Source organism: Anomalospiza imberbis, chromosome 6 (assembly GCF_031753505.1).
Source record: "Anomalospiza imberbis isolate Cuckoo-Finch-1a 21T00152 chromosome 6, ASM3175350v1, whole genome shotgun sequence".
Classification (NCBI taxonomy): Eukaryota; Metazoa; Chordata; class Aves; order Passeriformes; family Viduidae; genus Anomalospiza; species Anomalospiza imberbis.
The window spans coordinates 48,686,163-48,710,537 of NC_089686.1; the positions used below are offsets into that span (position 1 = coordinate 48,686,163).

The 24,375-nt window shown below is 40.3% G+C and overlaps 1 protein-coding gene across 7 annotated transcripts in view; it reads left to right on the top strand.

Annotated features, from left to right (window-relative positions):
* SERGEF (secretion regulating guanine nucleotide exchange factor) overlaps positions 1–24,375 on the top strand; it is a 140,942-nt gene that overhangs the window by 13,664 nt on the left and 102,903 nt on the right. For 6 of the 7 annotated variants that reach the window (XR_011000210.1, XM_068194049.1, XM_068194047.1 and 3 more), the window contains exon 9: positions 16,010–16,164. Coding sequence is in view for 6 of the 7 variants with exons in the window: in XM_068194049.1 (XP_068050150.1) it covers positions 16,010–16,164 (155 nt within the window). In the remaining variant the exon portion in view is untranslated. Of the gene's footprint in view, positions 1–16,009; positions 16,165–18,150; positions 18,408–24,375 lie in introns of those variants that run through there. The other variant, XM_068194051.1, reaches the window with a different exon arrangement.

Here is a 24,375-nt window from a genome sequence, read left to right on the forward strand (position 1 = left end):
TTTGATCAACTCTTTTCATTTGCTGTTGTTTATAGCATAAAGCAGTTTGGATTCAAGACATTAATTCCTGAGAAATTAATTCCTTGACTTAAAGGTGTTAAGGAGTATTTTCACAAGATGTTGTGTTTTTAATCCTTACCTTTAAATGATCCTCATCAGCTTCAATTCCTTACTCTTTTTATTGTAGAGGTATCTTTTGGGGCTATTTCCACTGTACACACTCCTACTGTAAAAAAACTCACAGAATGCTTCAAGATAGATGAGTGCTTTCTTTTCCCGCCTTGATTATGTTTCCTACAGAGGAAGGAAGCACAGTTAGACTTCATGGTATCACCAGTACTCTCTCAAAATAAATTATATTATTCTGATAGTAGAGGTGGTCCTAGTTGATGATGGTTGGTCCAAAAAAGATGAAGGTTGAGAAGGCCTGGTTGCTCTTTGATCAGGTCTCTGATGGTGAGATCTGAACCTGCTGGTGTCTTTGGGTTGTTTTCTGTTTTCTGTGTGAATGCTTGGTCCAAGTGACTCTCAGGAATGCTTTTCATTGATGGCAGGGCAGTGCTGTTGCTGCTCCATGTGAAAGACAGAGCCAGGTGCATTCCTGTGGCCTTGGACTCCAAGTACAAGTGCTGTTCTCTTCACACAACCACTCTGCACAAGTTTGGCTTCCTATCCAGCACTCTGCTTAATGGCACAAGGAGCACCACTGCAGTATAGGTGATAGTGTTTTTGAAGAATGAGCAGCTGTCTTGCATTGCTCTCCTTAACAATGTCAGCTTTAATTTGTGGTCCCTCTGGAGTTAATGCAAACACTTTGAGGGTAACTGCTGAAAGAGAGGTTATTGCTTAGGTCATTTAAAAGAGAGCTAAGTTGTGGCCTGTAATGTGTAAGATGTAAATTAGTCTACTTTGGGGAATGATAGACCCAGTCTGACTTGAAGGCAAACCTAAATATAGCAAAAGAGGTATTTTAAAGACTTTGAGGTGAATCATCAACTTCCACTCAAAACAAGATATTTTCTTTTTAACTGGAATGCCTAATAAATAACCTTTCTTAATCTGGCCTGGTTTATTATCCGTTTATTCTCCTGAATACATTCCCTAATCTATTTGTCACATAGTGTCACGTGAAGTTATGCTTTGTTTGAGCTCAGATAAAGAATTCCAAGCTCTTTCACTCAGAAAGTTACTTCAAAAATGCAGTTAAAATAGTGTTTCTGCTGCCTGTGCAAAACTGCCTACAGCTAAAAAATCTTGCAAGAACAAAATGCTGTGACATAGTCTGAATAATATTCTGAATCCTCATTCCAAATGTGCATCTGAATTTGTGCATCTTTGAATGTCCCTTGATGTCATGTCATTTAGGCCACATAAAACCACTCTGAAGGGGTCTGACATGTTAGTGACCTACACAGCAAAATAGAAACCATCTCCTGTTTTTTTCTGAAGCAAATGACAGCGTGTCCCTCCAAGCACCGAGAGCAGAGTGAGAGAACATTTCTAATGGTGTTGTTTGAGTGATTAATCTTTAGCATTTCAGTCTTTCACAGAGGCTGTAGTTGCACCTCTAGGTGCCTTTTCAGGTGGCAGTCTCAAGGTAAAGCTCCTGGCCTTTGCTGGCGAGTTGTGCAGCTGCAGGGAGGTGAAGGGAAGGACGTGTCTGGCACCCAAGCAGCACAGCCTCAGCCCGCTAGAGGTCCTTTCCAGTTTGCTCTTGAATCCACGCTCGGCAGCCTTCCTCTGGAAAGCAAACTTTCTCTGCCGTGAATTTTTCAGCAGCTCCCTAGGACAGCAAATACTACTTTATGTATATATATCATGTATATTTTTTTTGTTTTAATGCTTGTCTCTTTTTAGACACAGCAGCCAAGAGTTTGAAACTGGAGCCCTACATGAGGGAGCTGTGTTTCATTGGAAGGATGCTGGGTTTTGGGAATACAGGTGAAATACTAAAAAATAGCTTAATCAAAACCTCCAAATCGATAGGTGCCCCTGAACCTCTTTGAAGCAGAACTTGAGTTCAAGAAATGAGTGTTCAAAAAAGAAAAGCCTTTGTCCACCTGCCTTGGGGGTGAATTTTGAAGCTTCAGGGCCTATTTTAAAGTTCCTGCATTTGATTATAAAGTTTAGAGCATGGCAAGAGGAGAGAAAGAAATGCACAGGCTTGGGGACCAAAACTCAGACATGAACACTGGGTGCTGTGGGGAAATTTAGTGTGCAATAACATGAAAGATTCTAGATGCATCTGGAAGTTGCCTTGTTTTCTGTATTGTCTTCAGAGCTGTCTCCTTTGACAAATTAATCTCATTGGTGTTTCAACTTCCACAATGATTATTTTAAAGTTTTGTTCTAGATAGCTAAATACCAAGAAGATTTTGGCATTTTCCTTTGGCTTCATGGGCTGGCATCATTCCTTGGCTTTATTTTTAAACTTAAAAAGTTAGGAGTGTGTGTGTGTTTGCTTTGTGATTGTACACTCCTATTCGTGTTAGTCCCTGCTGGGAGTTACTTCTGCATGGTTTTAATAAAAGTCTTGAAGGAATTCATTCAGTGGTTTGGTCACTGAAGAGGAAGTTGGGTCCAATGGGAACTGAAGGTACATTCTGAAAGGTTATCATCAAGTTTTGAGAGTTGTTCATATGCAAAGATTTGTCACAGAATCTTCCTAACATCATATTTTGAGTAATGGAGTTGTTTCTTCATTTACCTGCCCTCTTTTACCTCTCCTTGTTGCTAGGAGCTTCCAGTTGTACAGTAAATAGCTGTGCATGCCATCTTATGTCATTTCTGTGTGAAAAGAGAGGCTGTCAGGAAGATGCTAAGCTGTCACTAAGTGTGATTGAAGGTAGTCATTGTAAAATAGAAACATCAGTGATCGGCTTTAAGGACAAAGAAACTTACCTCAATATTTGAAATTCCCTTTGTGAGCTCTGACATTACATTGGCAAATGGAGATTCAGATGGCCTGGGAAGAGTAGGATTTAAATGGATTTTTGTTAAATTTAGCTCATGAGTAAAAATGAACTTAACAGAAGGAAAACAGCTATAAAATTTTTCCAGTCTGTTCTGCTCCTCTTACGTGTGGGGCAGCCCACAGAGTGCCCTTCCCCCAGCAGAAGGGGAAGATAAGGTAGGTCTGTTTTGGATCTTCTGCTGGATCTGTCTTGGATCTTCTGGCTATGGCTTCCTCTCATGGAAGAGCCTGTTCCTTCCTTGGAACAGGCTGTCCAGGGAAGTGGTGGAGTCACCATGCCTGGAAGTATTCAAAAACCTGTGGATATGGCACGTGAGGATGTGTTTCAGTGAACATGGCTTTGGTGCTGGGTTGACAGTTGGACCTGATGATCTTAGAGTTCTTTTCCACCTTTAATGATTCTATGATTCACACTTGCTTAGTCCTGTCCAGATGTGTTTTACTAAGTACTCCATGATTGGAGGAGTTTGGAAAATGACTCAGTCATCATTCAGCATTATGTTTTGAGGCTTTTCCACATTTCCACATGTGTGGAAAGAGGGACTATTATATTTATTGAATTTCTCCTTTTTTTTTTTTTTTTTTTTTGTGTCATATCCTCTCTTTTACTAGTGGGAACAGTGATTGTTGTGGACTTAAATAATGTAACTGTCCCAGTTTGACAGAATTTTCATCTATAAAAAGCATTCAGAAAAAATTATAACTTTAAAATATGGATCTGGTATGGATTTTGTTCAAGTCATTAGTGGATAAGGAATTAATTTCTCTAATTTTTCTTTTTTTCCCTTTGGTTTCTGTGGTTGGATTGCTGCACTTTATGGCTAGCCATCTATTTAGCAAATGTAATAAACAAAGTCAGATACATGAATAAGTATGTGCTTGTGTACAGGAAATATGTAAATGTGGTGTTTGTTCTGTTTTCAGTAACCTGCAGCACCAGAGTAACTGTGCAAGAGGAGCTGTAGTTTTGTCACAGGGCTGAGAAGGGCACCTTGTTGGCTCTGAGCTATTGCTTGGGGGTTTATTTTTTCTTACTCTTTTTCTCTTAAAGCAAATTAAACTCTTGCAAAGGTAGTGATGATAATTGCATTGAAAACACCACCCCTCTCACAACTATTGTGAAACCAGGGCACAAAGCTGATACAAATTTCCTTAAATGAAGAATAGTTCGGCCATAAGGGTCCTTTTCTAGATCTTCTGACTACTTGCAGCTAGAACTACTGGCACTATCAAAGTCACTTGCTCTTCTGTTTGACTGTTTCTGCATTGTTATATGTCAAACCTTTGCTCCTGAACCATACTGAAATAATTCACATTGTTCTTGGGTCTCTGTCAATTCACCTCTTCGAAGCTGAAAAGAGGCAAAGGTAAAGGCAAGAGAAAATTCATTATTTCTTAGCTTCTGTCATAAGCTGTCTCCAAGTTCCATATTCCTAGATATTAATAGAGAAATATCCAAATGTACAACTCATAAGACCACTGCTGTGTGCTGCTGTGACAGACTGGGCCAGACACACTATAACTCACCTCCTTTTTTGCCTCTCAGCCATTAATTCATCTTCAAGGCTCCCATATGCTGTGGCTTCCAGCAGCTGTACACAATGATGCTTCTGTATCCTGTTATCCAGCAAAAAGAGCATGGCCTGGAAGACTGGGTGGGGGGGTTCTTCCCTACACCCTCTTCCAGCTGGGAGATCTGAGTGGGTGGCAAAAACATTTGCAGTTTTGGGTGTTGTCATACCATATGACATAGTTTGCATGTAGTAAAAGGATGATGGGATTGATTGGAATTTTGGCAACTCAGAGCTCTTGGTGTAGAGAATTGATGTGAAGCACACAACAAGCAGTGAGAAATTGCACTTCAGGATTTCTGCAGTTATGCAAAGTGGATATAACATGGTCTCACACAAAGTTGGAATCCTTAGTGAGGTAGAAGTGCTTTGCACTCACTTTGTATGGAATAAGAAGCTGGAACCAGCCATTACCTGATAGCTGAAGTAATGTGCATGGCAACTGATTGCCAAGAGCAAGGTATATGTACTCTGCTCTCTTAGTTTTATTGGTCTTTGAGAAGTGGCTACTGCATTTTCAAATGACTTCATTTAAAGCTGGGCATTTACTAAGCTAAGCCTTTCTAAGCTCAGCTTCTGGAAGCAGCTGTCTATGTGAACACCATCTATGCAAGTGCATTGATCTTATTGAACCTTAGTAGCATTTTAAGGCCATTAAATACTTGTCTTCATAATATTTAAGTGACATTTCCTGTTGAGTAATTAATTATTCAGGTTTAATGCTCACTAGAGTCTTACTATTTCAACATAGGTAGAGGCTGTTTTAAGAGCTGAGTAGCAGTTGAGTACTTCTGAAAAACAGTGCTTTTCAGGAACTTTCTTTTTCTTAAAAACTTAGACACAAACAGGAAGAATATCCATAAAGCCTACATATATTGTTCCTTTCATGATTACCTTGAAGTAATTTTGAAATAAATAATTTGATGTAAAGTACTGTAGGATACAGGAGATATATCAGCAGCTGTAAATTTTCAATAACAAATATGTAGTGTTGTAGAATGGCTCTGATACTTGGGTAGTATGATGAAATCTGCCAAGAGTGTGTGGCTTTTATTCTTTAAAGTATTCCAGTTGTGAGGAACCACAGCTTGTAGTGTGGTAGTTGAAACTGAGGGTGAACTCCCTCCTTTTTTTGTAGTTCCTATTTGAACTTCATTGTCTCTCAGGGTAGCTACATATTTTCTGTATGGATCCCAAACAGCTGAGATTGAACGCTGCAGATTAAGGGGAGTTATATTTGTACTATATTTGTACTATGTTCCTTAGGATACACTTTAGGTTTTTGGGATGTTATGTTGGATTTAAGAGTCTGTGTGGTTCAGGTCTGCTTTATTCTCTATCAGGTATTATGGGGCCCACAGTAGGTAATAATAAAATAATCACAATGGTTTATTTTTGGGGGACAAAGACCTGGATGAATAGAAGGTATTAGCATCTGATTCATGCAGGAGAAAAACCCTAGGAGGGGTGGGATTTCCTTACTCTGTTTTACTCTGTATCTAATTAAAAGAAAAAAAAATCTAAAAACCACTGTGTAGTCAACAATCTATTCAGGGACAGTGCTTTATGTCACTTTTGCAAAGATCTTTTTATTGTGAGTATAGGAACTCTTACTTTTCTAGAATTTTCAAAAATTTACCTTTAAAAAACTGCCCAAAATATACATACAGAAACTCCTTTAGGAGAATGTTTTCCTGCTTGTCCTTTCCACCCCGAGATAGAAAGCAAACTGAAAATCAGTTTGGCATTTCTCATCTTGACTTTTGGATCTTGTAGCTGATGGATATTTTGTAGGAATTTGCCTGTACACTCATTTCAGGCTTGTGCCTGCTAATGACACATCTGCCTGGAGCTGAAGCTGTTCATTGAGGACAAAATGGACACTAAAACATCCAGAAGTGAAGGTCAGGCTGTGGGGACAGTAAAAGGGTGGCAGTGTGGATTACTAGATATTCATGTGGGTTGAAGAATCATCCTGACAAGTCACGCAGTACAAAGCAGGGCGTTAAATCCTGGTCTGTTTGTCTCCTCTTGCTTGTTCACTTTGCCAGAGATAAACAAAACACACAATGCCAAAACTCTGTGGCCATGCACACTGGTAGAAGCTGATAGTTGAAATACAATGAACTTCTGCTGTGTGTGATTTAAAAATCTGGGTAGTTATTTAAAATTCCTCTAGTTCACCAGAGCAGTGTTCAAACAAAGTTAATAAAAAGCTGTTTTAGCACAGGAGGAAACTCAGGGTTTCTTTAGAAACTGCCCTATCTCACTGTATTGTGTGAAGCATAAATAGAAATGTACTACTTCTTTTGATCAATATCCATTGTAACATCAGAGAAAAGAAGGTATTGAAAAAACAGGAGCCTTTTGTTCTTCACTGCTGTCCCCTCCTTACTCCTAATGAGAAAAGTTCTTTTATTTTCCCCCTCTCACTTTAAAACCTAAGCCTCTCTTAGTAACAGGGTGCATAGCACATCAATACTTACATTGGAACCCCGTTCTAAGACACACTTAGGTAAACCTGAAGCATAGATGTGCTGGCACTGCAAGCAGATAGAGATGTTGTAGCCATATAGAGGTACTTGTGGACAGCTGTTGCTTCTGGGTAAGCATCAGAAGTAAATCGCACTCGTGTCACTCCCTCTTGGCTGGGAATTTCAGATTCCTTTACAGGATGGACTTGCATTGCATTCAATAGTAACATGTCTATAATGTTTCTAAATTTTTAGACTTGCTGTGTACCTGTAGCTCTGAAATGCTGAAAAGACCTCACAATGTTAAGAGACAGACACAAGAAGTCAGGAGTCAAAGGGAGCTCTGCTGGCTGGATAGTATCCCCTTGTAAAAGATGGAATTTTTTTCAGGGCATAAGTGGATTTGGATGCTTTCACCATGATGCAACCATTTACATCTTTGTCCTCTCTTTCCCTGCAGTCTCCTTGATGTTAAGCATCTTGCCATATGGGAGGTGGAATCTTGTGTTGTGCTTTTATTTCTTCCTCCACCCCCTTGCCCAGCTCTTAAACTTTCTTGTGGGTGGAGGGAGAAATTGGGATGATATTCCAGAGAGAATACATCACCTTATTGCTCATTATTCATCTCTTGACTTCAAAGGATATGAATTTTCCTTCCCATCCTCTTTTAGACTGTTTTGTTCCTCCTGTCAGCGGGAACACTGCTCATTATTTGAGGTGCACAGCCCACTCTGTCTTAGTCAATTGTAGTTGCTCTTATAATGATTCTGACTCTGAACAAGGCGGGTGATCTCCTGGGAGGCTCTGGAGGTGCCATTGTTGGGTTTGTGGCACTGTTCTCTTCCTTGTACTTTATTTCTTAAGAACAGAACAGCACATAGTTAGGGTTGAACTCCATGGGATGTAGAACTCAGCTGCTTTGGGAGTGACTGAGGAAGTTCAAGCCACTTAGCAAATCCAAGGACTGCTCTTCTAACACTTTATTTCTGTCATGCTTTCTGTTTCTGTCTGAGGCTTGTTATCTAGTGAAATCTCATGTGCAACTGGTCTCTGATTATTGGGAATGCATCTTGTGGACAACAGTGAAAAAGCCTAGTTCTCCTTCAGGCTGCCATTCCAGAGCATTTCTTTTGCTTTTTCTGTGTCTGCCTTTCCACAGCACGCCCTTGAGTCTTTTGACAAGGTAAATATTAGCACTGGGAACTTAATTACCTTCCCTTTGTTTATCTCTTGTATGCACATGGCTGTTCCTCCTGAGGCTCAGATGGCGATAGGGTATTGAGAGTAGCAGGATCTCGAGTTCTCCAAATTAGGCAGATTCACAAATCTTTGCAACATTGCAGCTAGAGGAAATGCTTTTCATAAAATGGTCTAGAAAAGATGCCCATGCTGTAATTTGTAATCTCTGAATAAGATTTTCTGTAGCACTGTACTGTGCTAAGTCTAATGAAACGGGACCTGGGTCTTGCCTCAAAGGGGATAAACATCTAAGCAGTCTTTTTACAGGCAAAAAATTAGGAAATCAGACACCAGAAAATAATTGGAAACAAATAAAAGCACATGCAGTATATTATGATAGTTCAAGTGTATTGTTTTTCCAAAATGGTGTCCAGAAAGAACTGCATGTCTTTTCAGTTTTCTGGGGAATGCTAGAGGAAGAGATGCTCTGCTGCAGAAGGAAGGAAGTTCCAGGTTAGAGAGGCCTGTATGGAAGACAGCATATAGCAGTGCAGAAGGGCATGGAGATATAAATATAGAATGTCAGTAAAAGTGTATGACTCATACTGCTGTAGTAGCATAGTGCAGAATTTATTTGCAGAAGCATTGAACAAAAACCCTATGGTATACTATGATGCTTTTGCAGATAGTTTTCCATAGCTGCTTACTGTTTTATGCATCTTGCTTTTTTGGAGACATCACCAAACTGTGCTTTGATTTCCTTTTTTCCCTGTTTTTTGTAGGGACTTTGTTTTTAGTTGAAGAGTTAAGTCCTCTATTGAACCTTGAATGCAGCAGTTCTGTTTGCTGGGTAGAGATGAGTTAGATTTGTTTTTAATCATGTAACTAAATTTAGCCAGCAATCTGCATTTTAAGGCATTGCTATTAAAAGTCTAAAAGTGAGATATATATCATAGTTTGAATTTAAAATAAGCCAGAGGCACAGCTGGTGAAGCAGTCATGACTCTCTAATCATGAGTGGAGGGAAATAAGGAGGGAATTTTCTCACCTTGCAGGATGAATGCAAAGTCTGATAGGGGCTTTAAAATCCCACCTTTGCCCCCAGCCCCCTTCCCCAGCTTTGTTTCATGACTGCATGGATTTCATGACATCCCCCCATTTTCTTTTTTCAGCCAGGATAATATATCTGTATGATATCAGCAGTATGACCAAACTTCACATGCATTTAAATTGTTACATTTTAATTTTTCCTCTGGTTTATTCAGAGCTTTGTGTGGTACTTTATATTTTCAGTCTCTCCTCTAAAAGGAAAATGGCCAGCATCCCATGGAAAACCTGAACCAGAGACAAGACTTCCAAGACATCTGGAAAGTCCTGGAATTTGCCACATTCAAAGTCATTATTCAGTCTTTCAAAGCAGTGAAGCATGCTGTTAAGTATGTGAATAATCCCATTAAACGAGCATTGCCTATCTCAAGACATAACTAGGTGCAATTATGGAAGCAAAAAAGGAGTATGCCACTACAAAAAAGGAGTTTTGTAGTGAATGAAAGGCAAAGCTGTTTAGATGTTTAAAGATGTCCAAAGTGCTGGTAAAGATGAATCTGTTGGTGAAGTGCATGACAAATTTAGCATGTCATGGAAATAGCAAGTTATGTCTTGCCTATCATATGGAATATTAAACTGACTTAACACAGCACTGCCTTTAGCAGTGTTTGCTGTAGCCAAGCTCCCATTTTCCAAGGTTGTTTTTCAGCCAGATCAATTCCTTAGCTTGGTTTACCTTCCCTTTCACAATTAGTTCAAGCACAATGAATGCAGGTGGCCTAGTGGGGAGAAAACTGGGTCCAAAGTTTCTTAGTGTAAACTGTTGCCAAAGGAGCTCTCATTCTGCACATTGAGCATTTTAGTCTGTGTTAGACTGTCACAGTCCTGGTTTCTTCTCTTGGTGAGTCGCTCACATATCCTGTATTCATACAAATCCTTGGGTGTTCAATATTTTGATATCACCAGGAGGCTCTGAAAGGAGACAGGATGATTTTTTTTTTTTTCCATAGCAGTGGGAATGGGTCACAGTGAGTGAGAAGCCATTTGTTTGCTGGATGAGCATCTGATTGTAGTGATGTGAAATCTTGTCAATTTGTGTTGCCCACATGCCTGTGGTTAAATGTGATCACCAGGTTTGGAGACATCTGGTGCAGCTCGGGCTGGCAGGAATCTTGGGCCCACTTGATGAGTATAGGAGCTCTAACTGGCAAATCCTTAGCTGTTAGAGGAGGACTGGTGATGCCCCTATGGTTCTTTTCCTGTGGCACTTGTGGCCTTTTGTTGCAGGTTTAAATATCTTCACTGAGTGCTTGGAAACCCTTGTGAACTGCACCTTGATGTGTGAGTGCTCTATGGACTATTCTGAACCAGCTGTGTATTGCAGCCTGTGACTGCAGAAGGCTGAAAGTGGCCTGGAATGGAAATAGCTCTAGTTTTCTGTTGCTGTCAGCCCTGAAATGCTTTTGCTGCTTTGTTTGAACTTCCCTGATGAGGCATGACCTCAATACTGTGCATAGATTTGTGTTTTAGTGATACATTCTTAATGACTGTTATGAATGAATTTGGGAAAAAATTCAGGAGTGCCCTATTATATGAAGTTGCAGAAGTTTGTAAGGAGGTCATGGGAAGAAGATGTGTGAAGAGATGTGGACAGCTCTGGTATCCTGTGTTAAAAGGATCAGGGGGCCATTTAAACCTTTGTCAGGACAGATTATCCTGTCTTGTACGGAAAGCATGTGCAGGTGTGGGGATGCCTGGTTTCCAGCTGCTGAATTAAAGCTGTCTTCAGCCAAGAAAGAATTAAGAATGTATGGATGAATGTTCTTCTGTTAGGCTGCCCTGCACAAGGGCTATTTCTAGGTAGATGAGGAAGTTTCTCAGAATGGGTCAAGGACATCAGTGGTTTTCTGAAGGACAGCAGAGATCTGTAGATTTGGGAGGAGTGTTACTCTGTGTAGGGCAGGGAAGAGGCAAGAGGCAGCCTCTAAATGTCAATTTTTAATGCCTGCTTCTGTGAATTTTCATGTGAAATGAGGCATTAGGAATTTTTTATTTAGAACTTCATATTTCAAGCCTGAGATTAAGCAGTCAGTGTGAACATCCAGAGTTCATTTGAAAAGTAATCATTAATGCAGCCATGAACTGAGATAGCCTAGATGAACTCTTTCATCTAGTATTTATGAAGGATAGTTCAAAGCTTGCCTGGGTACCAAATAGAGACTTCAAGGAGATAACACTAATGCAGGATATTATCTTAAAACAGGAAAATTGATATAAAGATAAATCTGAGTCTAGTGAAAATAAGTAAATTTTAATGTGCCTCTTTGTCTGTTGTGTTTTACTGAGAAACAACCAACCTGTTTTTAAAACTAATGTACTTATTTTTTTTATTGCTAATTCTTTCCACTTATGTAGCTGAGCAGATTGATTAAAAAAATGCTAAAAGGGGAAAAATGACATGCTCTACAGTCTCAGTAGCAGTATAAAACAGCACAGGAAAAGCTACACTGTCAGGCAGGAAGCAACTAGAAGTGCTTTATGCAATGTTGCTGGATTTGCAGTACTCTGAAGGCTATGAACTTGTAATTTTGAGGACATTCTCAACTGTCTGTGCTTTGTTATACATGAGGACACAAGGATGATGTGAAGAAAATGCAGAGGAACCTTTCAGAGAGTGGTTTGTATTCAAGCCCTTGAATATGTATGTACCTTCATCTGTATTCTGTGAAGGATGTGAGCATGTGTTTTGGGTGATTTGCTGCTGTGTGTACACTGATGCACACTGCTGTGTTTACAGTTCAAAGAGCACGAGCAAACCAGATCTGCATGATCGTGTGGACTCTCAACCAATGTAGCATACTGTTGTTTGTGTTGTTTACTTAAGGAGCTGTCAGAAAGCTTTTTCTTAAAAATCTTCTCTCCTTTGTCTTTTTTTCCCAGCTTTCTGAGCTCCTGTACCGTGTAGTTCATTCAGGTTGTAAGCTGGAATAACACAGGATGCATGAATTTATATCTCTTACTCCTTAATTCCAAATGCTATTCAACCTCTGGACTTTATTTGATGTAGCATTTGCCGGGTGAAAAAAAAAAAAAATGTTGCTATAATGTCATCTGGGACAATGTGGATGTTCACAGTAGAAGAATTGAAATGCCTTTTGGAGGCACCATGCTCAGAACATGGCAAGATCCAGGTCTTAGGAAGCATTGTTAGTATCTTAGAAGAACTGGAAAAGCTTTCCAATATTGTACCCTTCTTTCTACACAAGTTGTAGAAATAACTCCTGCCTTTTGTGTGCCCTCTTCCTGCACTGAGTCTGGTATGAAATATCACATTTTCTGATGCCTCAGCCACTTCCATGCTGATGTACTCTGTCCAGTTGACTCATCACTGTGTATGTTTTCTTGATTTCTAATTAAAATCTGTCCTAGTCTAATATTAGACCAACACTCCTCATTATATCACCCTTCATTCTTAAGTAATTCATCCTGCAAGCTCCTTACTCTGTATGACTAATGTCTTTTTCTCAAATATTCTTAGAACATTTTAAAATACCATCTATTTTATAAGCAGCACAGTAGCAATACCTCCCATTACAATTGCTCAACGCTTTCTGTCATAGCTCAGTGCTTTCTTTTCCTTAGGATTTTGACGAGACTTTAACCTTTGGCGGAATTTTCCATGCATTGGTGTTTGCCTCAGCCTGAAATTTCCACTTGAGACTGGGATTTTTTTGTTTGCTGAAAGTATAATCAGTATTTCATTGAAAAGGTACATCTAAATCAGCTAATCAGCTTCTGTTGGTTTCTCTCACAGAAAAGACAGATTTATGTACTTTGAGGTGTGGTTTTTTGTTTGTTTTTTTTTTTTTTTTTTTTTTTTTTTTTTTTTTTTAAGGATCCCTGGGCAGTTGTTTTTTGGCTGAAAAATAGAAATGATTGACTATTAGCACAATTTTGAGCATGGGATGGGGAATGCTCAGCAAACAGGAACAAGTCTGGGGAAGGAATGTGTCTCAAAAGAACTGAGAACTGCATTGATGAGCAGTGAGAAGGAACTTATCTTTGGACATTCAAGGAATTCTTCCTAAAAGCAAAAATTAATTTATCTGGCTTTAATATTTTTAAATTAATATTCTCCATGCTTGAGTACTAATAACCACCTGAAACTTGTTTCCCTTATTGTAGCAAAAAAGAAAAAGTTAAATTGCAATGGTCTGTGTTTGTAATTGGAAACATTTTACATTCATGTTTTACAGAAATAATTTACATTCTGCTAAGGGTTCTGTTTGGTTTTGCTGGCTTGCTCAGTGAAAGAAAATAGAATCTGTGGATGGCAAGTGTTTTGTTGTAGCTAAGCATTGTTGCTGTTTTAATCCTTCACATATGCTTGCAGTCTTCAGTTGCACTGGAGCAGTGCCCTGGTGGGATGGTGCAAAGGTTCATTTCTGTTTTGTGAGTGGCTGGTGTGTCTTGTTCATGTCTGCGTCCAGACAGAGCACCAGATTCATTTGAGGAAGGAGATTTTTCCTCCAAAAGGTTGAGTTGAGAGAAACCTTTGTTGCCTTTGTGTAGAGTTGGTGCTGTAGACTGTGTGAGGACCTGGGTCTGTATTACCAATTCAGAGTTTGCTTTTTCAGAGGCCTTGCAGCTTGCTGGTGTTTTTGCCTGTGGCACTTGATACTTCTGGCTTCTGAGAGCTGAAATGCTTTAATTCAACTATAGTCCTTGGGATCAATACAGCAATGTCTGGGTAGGGCTTGAGAGCCAGTGGTATATTAATGATCTAACTGGATGTTACAAAAATTATTTCTGGCTTTAGATTTCATAAAACTCAGTTTCAGTACCTGTAGTTAATATAAAATAGAGCAGCCTGCCTATCCTTTCTCAGTCCACTAATAGGGTTCTGTAGAAGTGCAGTAACCTGGTCTGATGTAAAAGCCTGAAGCTTACTCTATATTTAAATTTGTTATGTACATTTTTGCAGCTGCAGATATTTTTAGCAGAGATCTATGTAAATTGCAAAGTAAATATACTAACTTCAGGACAGGCATGTTTTTTAAACCCCAAACTGTCTTCCTAATCTAAGATACACTAGTAGTTCTCTTAATGGAATTTATTTTTGTCCTTTAACCTAACAAAACATAGCTACTGTGTTAAAAGACCTCACTTGTATTGAATGCAGTATGTGACTGTTTTCAGCTTTTCCCTGAACTGAGAGGAAGCTGCAAAGGAAAAAAGCTTTGTGCCCTTGAGAGAGAAGGGACAACTAATTTTATCACTTAATTATTTTAGGGGAAGCATTATCAGTGAACTGAGAGAATGCATCTGAAAAACTTGCTGTGATTGGAGTGAAAGATACCACTGCCAGCAGATTTCCAAGGAAAATGCCTATGCTTCTCCTGTATATGAACTAAGGTTTCCAGTTCATTTACAAAATGCATGATCACCTCAAACTCCACAAACCAGCAGTGTCCACCCGTGTCCCTATCAAGACAGTTTAACAGCACCCTAAGGAAAAGGGAGGTGTTCGGATTTCCAAGGGTTTGTGTTTTGGCATCTGTTTAGAAACCTCTCCGTTGTCACCTTTGTGGGGTGTGACCATACCCCCTGCACCTGACCCCTCTGTGGGGCAGGGAGAGGTGTGTGTGTGTGCAAGCTGACTTGCAGGACTGGATGGTATTTTCCCCAGATCCATCTTTTGGTCTCTAAATGTGATGTCTTGAGTTCAACTCTGGAGAGCAGTTTGTGGCTTGGCTGAAGTGTGTACATAACTCAAGGTCATTGCAAGTTTCTTTCTGGGCTGGAATGTGGGTTGATGTTTCTAGTTAAAACCAAGTTGAGGACTTGACCTTCTTCTGTGTGTATATAGCTTTTTAAATTGTAAGACCAGAAGGGACAGGCTTATCTGCAGGGACCTTGTCACTTCATTAAGAAAATAAAGCTGACACTTTGTATGATTTTTGGTGGTTTTTTTTTTTTTTTTTTAAACTCAAAGGAAACAAAGGTAAGAAGGATGTTTATGGATGTTATCCGTACAGGAGAATGGTGTTTTGGGTGTCAGTCTTGCAGCAGTGCACTTGGAATAATAACCCTTGGAGAGAAGGATGAGCCATATAGTGCTGATTTCATTTAAAGTTGCCTTTCCTTGGCCAGTGTATGATTCCTGTGAAAACAAACCAGTGCATTTCCAATGCTTAATGGCAGTTGTGCTGGTGCTCCTGACTAACCAGATGTCTCCTGAGGACTATAGCTTTGCTAACACTAGTGACAGAATGTAACTTCTATCATGAAAACATAAAACTCTGTTAAATGCAGGTCATGCAATGAATTGTTTATGGCAAATAATGGGAATAGAAAATAATTCTCTTTTCAGTAATCTTTTATGTATCAGAATAAGCTGTTTTGTTTGTGCTTCCATTAACCTTAAATATGTCCTTTGTGTAACCAAAGTGTATTTAATGTATGCAGAATATCCAGGTTATGCAGCTTTACTGACATGGTTTATTTACAGCCCAGGCCACCATCCAGATGTTATTCTGCTAGAAAACAAGTTAATGAAGAACGGGTAGCTTCGCAGAAGGATAACATATCTTGAGCTAGTTTTTAATGTTTTTTTTTTTTTTTGTTCTGTTCCCAGAAATAAGATTTCACCAGGCTTTTGAAGCTGTAGATAAGATGCATTAAAAAGTTCTGGTTTTGAATTGGCATCCATATGTTTCAGGAACTTGGTGAATAAGTAATCTTGAAATGTGTTTTGTGTTTAGAAGCTGGCAAGGTGTTCACCTGGGGCAGAGTGGACTACGGGCAGCTTGGAAGGCATGCGGTGGTTCCCAGTGGGCAGCAGAGCACAGCATCTGAACAGTGCTTGGAGCTGTGTAACACCCCTGTTTCAGTTCCTTGCCTAAATGGAGCATCTCAGGTAAAGAAGAAAATAACCATTTCCACACCCCTCCTTTTTTTTCTTTTCCTTTTTTTTTTTGTGCAGTAAAATAATCATAACAGTTTCCCAACAAAGCCCTTTCAAATGCTGCAGCACAAGCTCTTGCTTGCTCTTCCTGTAAATTCAGAAATTAGTAACATTCAGTTATTTCTTTTAAAAGGCTTTTGCATTGAGGAGCTGATTTTTTCCTTGGTGGAATCAGCTTTAGCAAAAGATTCCAAGTTCTCTCAGGTATCAATGTGTGCAGGTGTAAGTTGTGCCTGCAGTGCAGCTGAACAGAGGGGGTGGGACTTTGCCCAGGTGTAGCACTACTTTTGTCTGAAACTCCAGACCAGCACCCCAAAAATCACAACTGGTGGTCCCTCTGATCCATGGGGGAGGCTTGCACAGCCATATTAACAGTTCTGCTGGCTTGTATTGCAGCTGAGAAGAGTGGAAATTCCCAGTACTGTGGGGGCAGGAACAAAAACTTGTGATGTGTTTGAGACATGTGGTTGATGACTGATAGAGAACTTCTGCCCACTATGCTTACTCTTGATCTCTTGTGCTCCTTGAGAAGTCTCCAGTTTGAGTTGTAGGGTGAGTGAAGAAGAGGATGTGTTCAGGAAAGCAGAGATGGGGGAACGGGCAGAAGGTGGGCTTTGTTTAAGGTGTAGCCTTGTTGGCTTAAAATTAGATTAATGATCTATCCAGGTGCCACTCTGAGTGTAGTCATCCAGGGCATTAAACTTCAGCAAGATATTAAAGAGAACCTGTGAAACTTCTAAAGAGTTGCCTTGTTCTAAAAAAGGCTGAAGAGTTTCAGTCAACCAACCCAAAACTTCTCCAGCCATGTGGCCCACGTTGCAGAGGGCAAAGGCAGGGACAAGGACTGAAGCACTGCTTACTCCTGGAGAAGACCAGGTTTGAGACCATTTAAGGAACCTGAAGGTGCACAAGTCCATGGGACCTGATCTGATATATCCATGGGTCTTGAGGGAACTGACAGAGCAATTGGCTAGGCCACCATCCATCATACTTGAGAAGCTGTGGCAGTTTAGTGAAGTTCCCACTGGAAAAGGAAACACAACCCTGATTTTAAAAAAGGGAAATAAGGAAGACCTGCAGAACTTATAGATTGGTCAGATGCACCTGGGTGCCTGGCAAGATTGTGGAACAGATCCTCCTGGAAACTATGCTAAGGTATGTGGAAAATTGTGGAGAGGACAGCCAACATGGCTTCACCACAGCAAATCTGGCCACCAGCCTGACAAATCTGGTGGCCTTCTATGATGGGGTTACAGAAATGGTGGATGAGGGAAGAGCAACTGACATCATCTACCTGGACCTGTGCAAAGCATTTGACACTTTCCCACATGACATCCTGTCTTTAAATCCAAGAGATGAGGATCTGAGGTGTGGGTGACTCCGTGGCTCAATCTCTGCACTCACAGGGTTGAGGTCAGTGGGGAGTGGTGTTCCTGAGGCACTGGTATTGGGACCAGTGCTGTTAGTCAGTGACAAGGACAGTGGGAGTGAGGGCACCCTCAGCAAGTTTCTGACACACAAAAGCTGTACTGTGTGGATGACACACTGGAGGGAAGGGATGCCATCCTGAGGGACCCTGTCTAAGGCCCCAGAACCCATGATGCTGCCCTAATGTTTAGTCACTTAACTCCTCTGAGTCTCAGGCAACTTTCCTCATTTTGACACGGGGGTCCCTACTTTTTGTCATTAGTTACGTATAGACAGCTCCATTTCTGAAGCTGCTTCACGCTGTTTTTCATCTGTGCTGCATGCAGTGTCTCAAGTACATTGTTCTGTTTCTTGGACAATACAAAGCCAAGGCAGCTGCAGCTTTTGCACAGTGGAACCTATCCTTGGCAAGACAAGTGATCCATGAAAGTGAAAGGATGTATTCAGATAGATTCTTTGAAAAGAAAGAGAAACAACAATCTCATCTTTATTCTGCTGCCCTCTGTATAGACCTGTGAGGGACCTGATTTGAGTGATTAGCAATGGCAGTGTTCTGGAGGAGACATTGTTCTTTGCAGAGATAACAGCATAAAGATGAGTTAAGAGGATCATCTGCATCCTAGGAGGAGCTGTGTTGATGAAAAAAGGAAAAACAGAAAATAAGGACCTAAATTGTTTCACTTCAAGATTACAAAATAATGCCAAATCTCGAATTTATACTTGAAAATGCATTCAGTTGCAGTATGTAGTTTATGTAGAAGGAGCTGCTCTTTGTTAACACACAAGCTACCCCTTTTTCCTTTTGTTATCATATGGAGACGTGATTAGATTTGAGAGCTGAATTGCAAGGAATATAGAGAAGATGAGCTCTTTTCCATGTTTACCTTGAATTAACAATTCCAATTTTTGTGTGTAGTGTGGAGAGACAGTTTAACATTTGATGATTAGGACTGATGATTTTTATTCATGGTCTATTTTTATAAATCACTTTTAATGATTCAACTGAATTTTTGGCAAAGCCGTGGTCTGCTGATTGCCTCTGCACTTCAGTTAATATTGTTAAAGCCAAAGTGGAGAAACTAATCTAAGGATTAGAGGACAGTATAAAAGACACATGGGTTTAGCTCAAGGACAGCACAGCAGATTTAACCTCCTGTGTTGCTCCTTGTCTCCATGCCCATGGCCTGCCTACTTTCTCCACCAAAGACCAGGGATTCTCCTTTCTTTGAACTGACACTGCTATAATGTCTGTGTCTGCCACTTCAAAACCTGATTTTTGAAGTGTTGTGAGTGACCTATTCCATTGTGAGTTTGACTTCAACTGAAAACATTGACCTTGAGAAATAAGAGCACTTTTTTTCCATTAAACTGAAGCAAAGGAGGAACAAAAAGGCTGGGTTTTAGATAATTATCCACTAATCTGAGTGTGTTTTCCTGGCAGGTTGAAAAGTGTGGAGGTTCCTGGTGTTGGATGTGTTTAAAGTTCTTGCATTTTGCCACTGCAGGTCTGTTTGCTGTTTTCTATTCAGTGCTTTGGTGCCTAACCAACATGGAACAGGCCAAGGCACTGAGAAGTTGTTGTGTGAGGCATTTTGCAGGCAGTGCTCTTGTGTTGTGGGGCGTCCTTGATGGGACCTCTTCAGAACATCTGACTCATCTGATGTGCATTCATCCACTGCTCTTCAGATGAAAGGACAATTAAACACAAATGGCCCGAAATATGATGAGTCTCTCTATTTAGCAAATGCTACAAAGATCTGGTTTAATGTTTCCTCCTTGTCAAAATGCTCTTCCAGTCTGTTTGATATTTTTGGCTTTAATAGCTATCGTTCTACTGTTTGTGGTATGTTCAGCATGTCATTCACATTGCAGCAAACATTTGCTGCAGCAATAAACAAGTGAGAAGTGTCTGTGCAGTGCTGAACGTTTCTTGCTAAGCTGGATGGAAGGAAGGACTTCAGTTATTTTGGATATGGATGGCTTCACATGGAACCATGTTTTCACCGTGTCCTTTTCTACTCAAGGCAAACTGTGCTAGATCACAGCTTTCTGGGAAGGGATCTTTGAAATTTCAGTTGGGAAATTAAAGAATAATCATCACTCAACTTGAATCTTGATGATGGATGTAGGGACCACTTGTATCAGGGAATGAACATAACTGATAGACTGGTGACAACATGTGCCTACTGTGTTTATCCTGATCCTGCTGTGGCCCGTGGCTCCAGTGTGCAGGTTCATCCTGTGCAATACAGATTGCTTTGGATCCTCTGTATGGTTCTTTTCTTTCAGGGAATGACATCACAAATACCCATGTTCTCCTGGCACTTTGCAGTCAAAGTTTATTGCTGTTCTTTACAGTGCAGTTGCAGTAAGATGTCATTTTTGTTTTAGTGTTTGAAAGGTAGCTTTGGTTTTAGCATATTCTTGTTTTTCTTCCTTTTCCCCGTTCATGTAGCAAACTATTAAGCAGCTGCCTACAAGACAAATCTAAGGTATCTGTATGATGACAATTAATTCCTTATATAACTGATAGATTAATGTATACACATTATTACCTTAATACATAGTCACAATAATATTGAAAATGGAACCTTTTGTTTTTAAAATAATGACAACTGTTTTTGACTTGACAGGGAAATTCGTTAGAGGCCTCTTTGTAAGTAAACCTATAGTTGAGGTTTTAAGGGGCATCAAAAGAAATAACCTAATATTATTATATATCACCTCTATGCTCTGTGTGTGGCTTTAAAATAATTATTTGTTTGACTGGCTACCATAAGTGGGTTTATTTTGAATGTTCAGAATGAGAGGTTTATATTTTTGTGGGAGAGAAACAAGTTGAACTTTCCTAAACCAGATTTTACTGCTCAAAGTTTGAGAATATGTGTGAAGTAACTGATCCAATAAGCTGCTTAAAAAAACCCACTTTGGGTGTTAGGGAAGGAGATAAATGCAAAAAAAAAAAAGTTGAAGTGATGTGTAGTTTCTCACTTGCTAAGCAAGTAATACTTTGGTGTGTGAGTTTTTTGGTTTGGAGTTTTTTTTCCAGTTATGAACTGCTATCTTTTGTGAGTTGGTCTTGATCCATGTCTTTTGAGAAACGGCATTGTTGAATTTTCCTTGATTGATTTTATTATTCTGTTTTAGCGATGCAATGATGAAAATTTTAATATAAAGATGGTCCCTTTAATATTTTTTGCATCAAGCTCTTGGCTTATCAATTAATTTCAAGTGACAATAAAGGAAAATAAAGGCCACAGAGAAGTGGGTTCCAAGTACAGCTCACTGTGTGAGTGACAAATTGCAATTAAGGATAAAAATAAGAAACTAAATTGTTAAAATTATTATTAAGGGGGAAAAACCCGAACAGGATGTTACAGAAGATGGAAACTACAGTCTGCATACAAAATGCAGCAAGTCTGTGTTTGATTAGGTGTGTTTGTGTGCTTTGCATGCCCTGTGTAGGAGAGTAACACTAATCTTGGCAGCACTGCAAGAACATTGAGAGTTCACAGTCATGTCACAGGCAATGAGGGAAGAGGATTTATTTCTTAGCTTAGTCAGTTTTCTCTGCTGTTCTCCTAAGCAGAAAATTGAGAGCAGTGCCAAACTGCTGCAACCCAAATGCCACTTTTTGCCTAGGTAGCCATCCCACTTACTCTGTGCTTTTCTTATCCCATTAAGACATGACTGTGGTTTGTAAAGAGTATCTCATGGCCTGGGAAGAGAGACCTTTAACATGCACAGCAAAGTCATTTCTGCAAGTTAAGAATAGCAGTGTGTTAGGAGCAGAGCCTAGCTCACCAGCTCTGGGTCTGTAATTTTTGGAAAGCAAAGAGGAGGTGATACTGGTTCCCAGCACTGTCCTTCCTGCCACCCCTGCCAGTTTCCCTGCAGCTGGCATTGAATGGAGGGAGATGGGAAACCAAAGTCACACCAAGGCAATGGCAAAGGAGAACTCCCACGCTACCTCTGCGTGCCAGGGAGCACATGCTGTGTGGGTACACACTAGAGGCTTTCCAAGTATCACTTTTGCAGATAAGGATTGGTTCAAAATGACCAAACTGATCTGCTGGGCTTGTACTGCAGCAGTGAGGAGGCAGCCAGGGCCAGGCTGCTCTGCAATCTGTATGGGAGACCAGGAAAGGTCAATTTCCTGACAGATGGGGTGGTGTAGGAGAGGACTGACATGGGATAAAGTCAGGAGGTGGAGACCCACCCAGCATGTGATGACTGAGGTGTTACAAATGTGACTCTGGGCAAGCCTCAGTCTTCATAAGTCATAAATTAATTTTCAATTTGGTGGTGTGTTGCAGTTAGAATTCCAAATGAGTAGCTCACTTGGAAATCTCTGAAAGTATCAGCAAATGAAAAGAGACTAAAACTACTTGCAGCAGTAGCCATGGCTTGTGCAGACAGGCATCAGCTGTGGGTAATGAGGCCCCAACAATGACACCAAATTGGCAGCTCTATTTAATGAGCTTATTGGTAGCAGAATTACTAACCTAAGTTGCCTTGTAACTCTCTGATCTCTTCATGCTCATACCATATTCCTTAAATTAAAAATACTGGCTGCGTCCCATCCTTCTGCATGGATTGTTCTAGTAACAGTGCACCATGACTGCTGCTCTGAACATAGAGACAACTTGTGATCCTGCTCCTTGGAAGGATTTCTTTGCACCAGCCAGTGCCATAATTGCTCAGTAATGCCCTTCAGATGCATGCTGCTAATCAACCATGGGCAGCGCTGCAAAATTACTTAAAATGTACTTAGTTTTGAGACAGTCTCTGTGAGCAGCAGCCTTGGAAGTGACAGAACTCCAGTTCTGCCCCACTGATGTGATTTTGGTTGCCTCGTTCATCCATGAGAAGCCTGAACAGAAAGGTTTCAGTGTAAAATGCACCCAACCTAGTTTAAGGTGAATCAGATCTAACCTAGGGTAAGTGCATGGACGTGTTCCAAGTTCAAGTGAAAATATGGTTTGAAGCTAGAGGTTGGTGGAAAAGGCCCTAAAGCATGCAGTTTTTCATTCTCAATTTGTCATTAGGACTGTTACAGAGAAGGGATTAACAAATCAATGCAGGCTAAAACGAGAGAAAATCAATAAGAAACTGTAGTGAACTGGAACAAAGCTATCAATTTGCAGTGCTCTCTGCAAAGAAATCCCATCCATACCTCCTTTAGTGGATGGGAGAATAATGCCAAAATGATGATGATTTGAGGTTAGAGTAATTGTTTTTTACCTGGCTGACCCCAGAACTTTAGGTCAAGAAACTCCTGGTGTAAATGCTGCTTATCTTTCCTATTTCAGTTGTGTTGATGAATTTTATTGGCAGGTTCTGTAAGACTGGAATCTTATAGAAAAATAGTCAAGGAGAAATACATAATTTAAGATACCCTCACAGGAATTTGATCAGTCTTTTTAATGGTTTACTTTTTAGTATTAGTGGAAGTGACTTTGTTAGTTGTTCATTGTTTTTCTGTCTCCTTAAGAAGAATGTTACTGCTGCAAAGTTTACTCTTTAATGCATGCTGCCTGTGTGCATTCTGTAGGTAGAGAATATACTGCATTACTGGGTAGGTTACTGCAGGTGAATGAGAAGGGACAGAGCTTAGTGGTGCCAGCACTACCTGTTTCTTGTGTTGTAATATTGGTCCCTTCCAGCCCACTTGTCACTGTGGGGCCATAAACTCACCAAGGCAGTGCCAGCAAGCAGACTGCTTCTCCCTGCTCTTAATTTAGGGGGTTTGGATTTGGTTTGAACCTGGGTTGTGCCCATCCTGTGATGGCGTTTGTTTGTATTTGCCTGATGTTTCCAGCTTTCACTTGCCAACGAGTCACTCAAGCTCTGGGCCCTGCCAGTCCTCCTGGCCTTTGCGCTCAGGTTACAAGTTATTATAAAGCTACTGCTTAATCAAAGATTCAGCGCAGGGGGATTTGTGTTTCTGCTGTGGTGCCGTGGCACAGCTTTCCAAGCCTGCTGTCCTGGGAAGCCTGCTCAGTGACAGGGGCCTGGTGTCCTCCCACCTAGTGGCTCTTCTCCCTTTCTCCGATTTAAACTGAAGGTGCCAAAGGCAGAAGCTACTTCTGGACTCTGTTTTTTAAATGGTCTAATGCAGTCTGTGCCTTTGCCCCAGCATTCAACCAACAGAACTTTTTTGGGGGAAGGAGGAGGGGGAAGGGAAGAAAAAGTAAACGTGATTCATCTAGTCCTGTGAGGACAAAAATGCTAAACTGTCTCCTGTTTTAAAACCTGCCTAAGAGTTTTTTCTTGGTCTCCTGGCAGTTCATTGCCGAGGTCTCCATAAATTCAGTGGATTTCGTGTGTAATCAGATGGCAGCAAAGACTGAAAAAGAACTATGCCTTGCGGTTCTTTTTTTGTCATAGCAAAAGTAAATAAAAACCTTTAAAAAGAATTAAAAAAAAAATTCGTTCTCAGAGAGAAAAAAAATGATAGTCCTTACCTTAGAAGTATGATTTTGAAAATGCCTCCTTCTACAGTTTGCCACTTCAACTCCCATTTTTACAATTCCTCCTTCCCCTTCCAGGTGTAAAACTAATGTGAACAATTCCTTCCTTGGTAACAAGTAGATCAGGATGCAGTAAGGAGTTTTTAGGATGTGTTTGTTTCTCCAGAACGTTTTTAGGCATAATGTTGTTCTCTTAAGTGTTAAATTAGCAAATACTAAATAGCCAGATTTCTTACTGGTGGTTGCTTCAGTGGAAATCCCT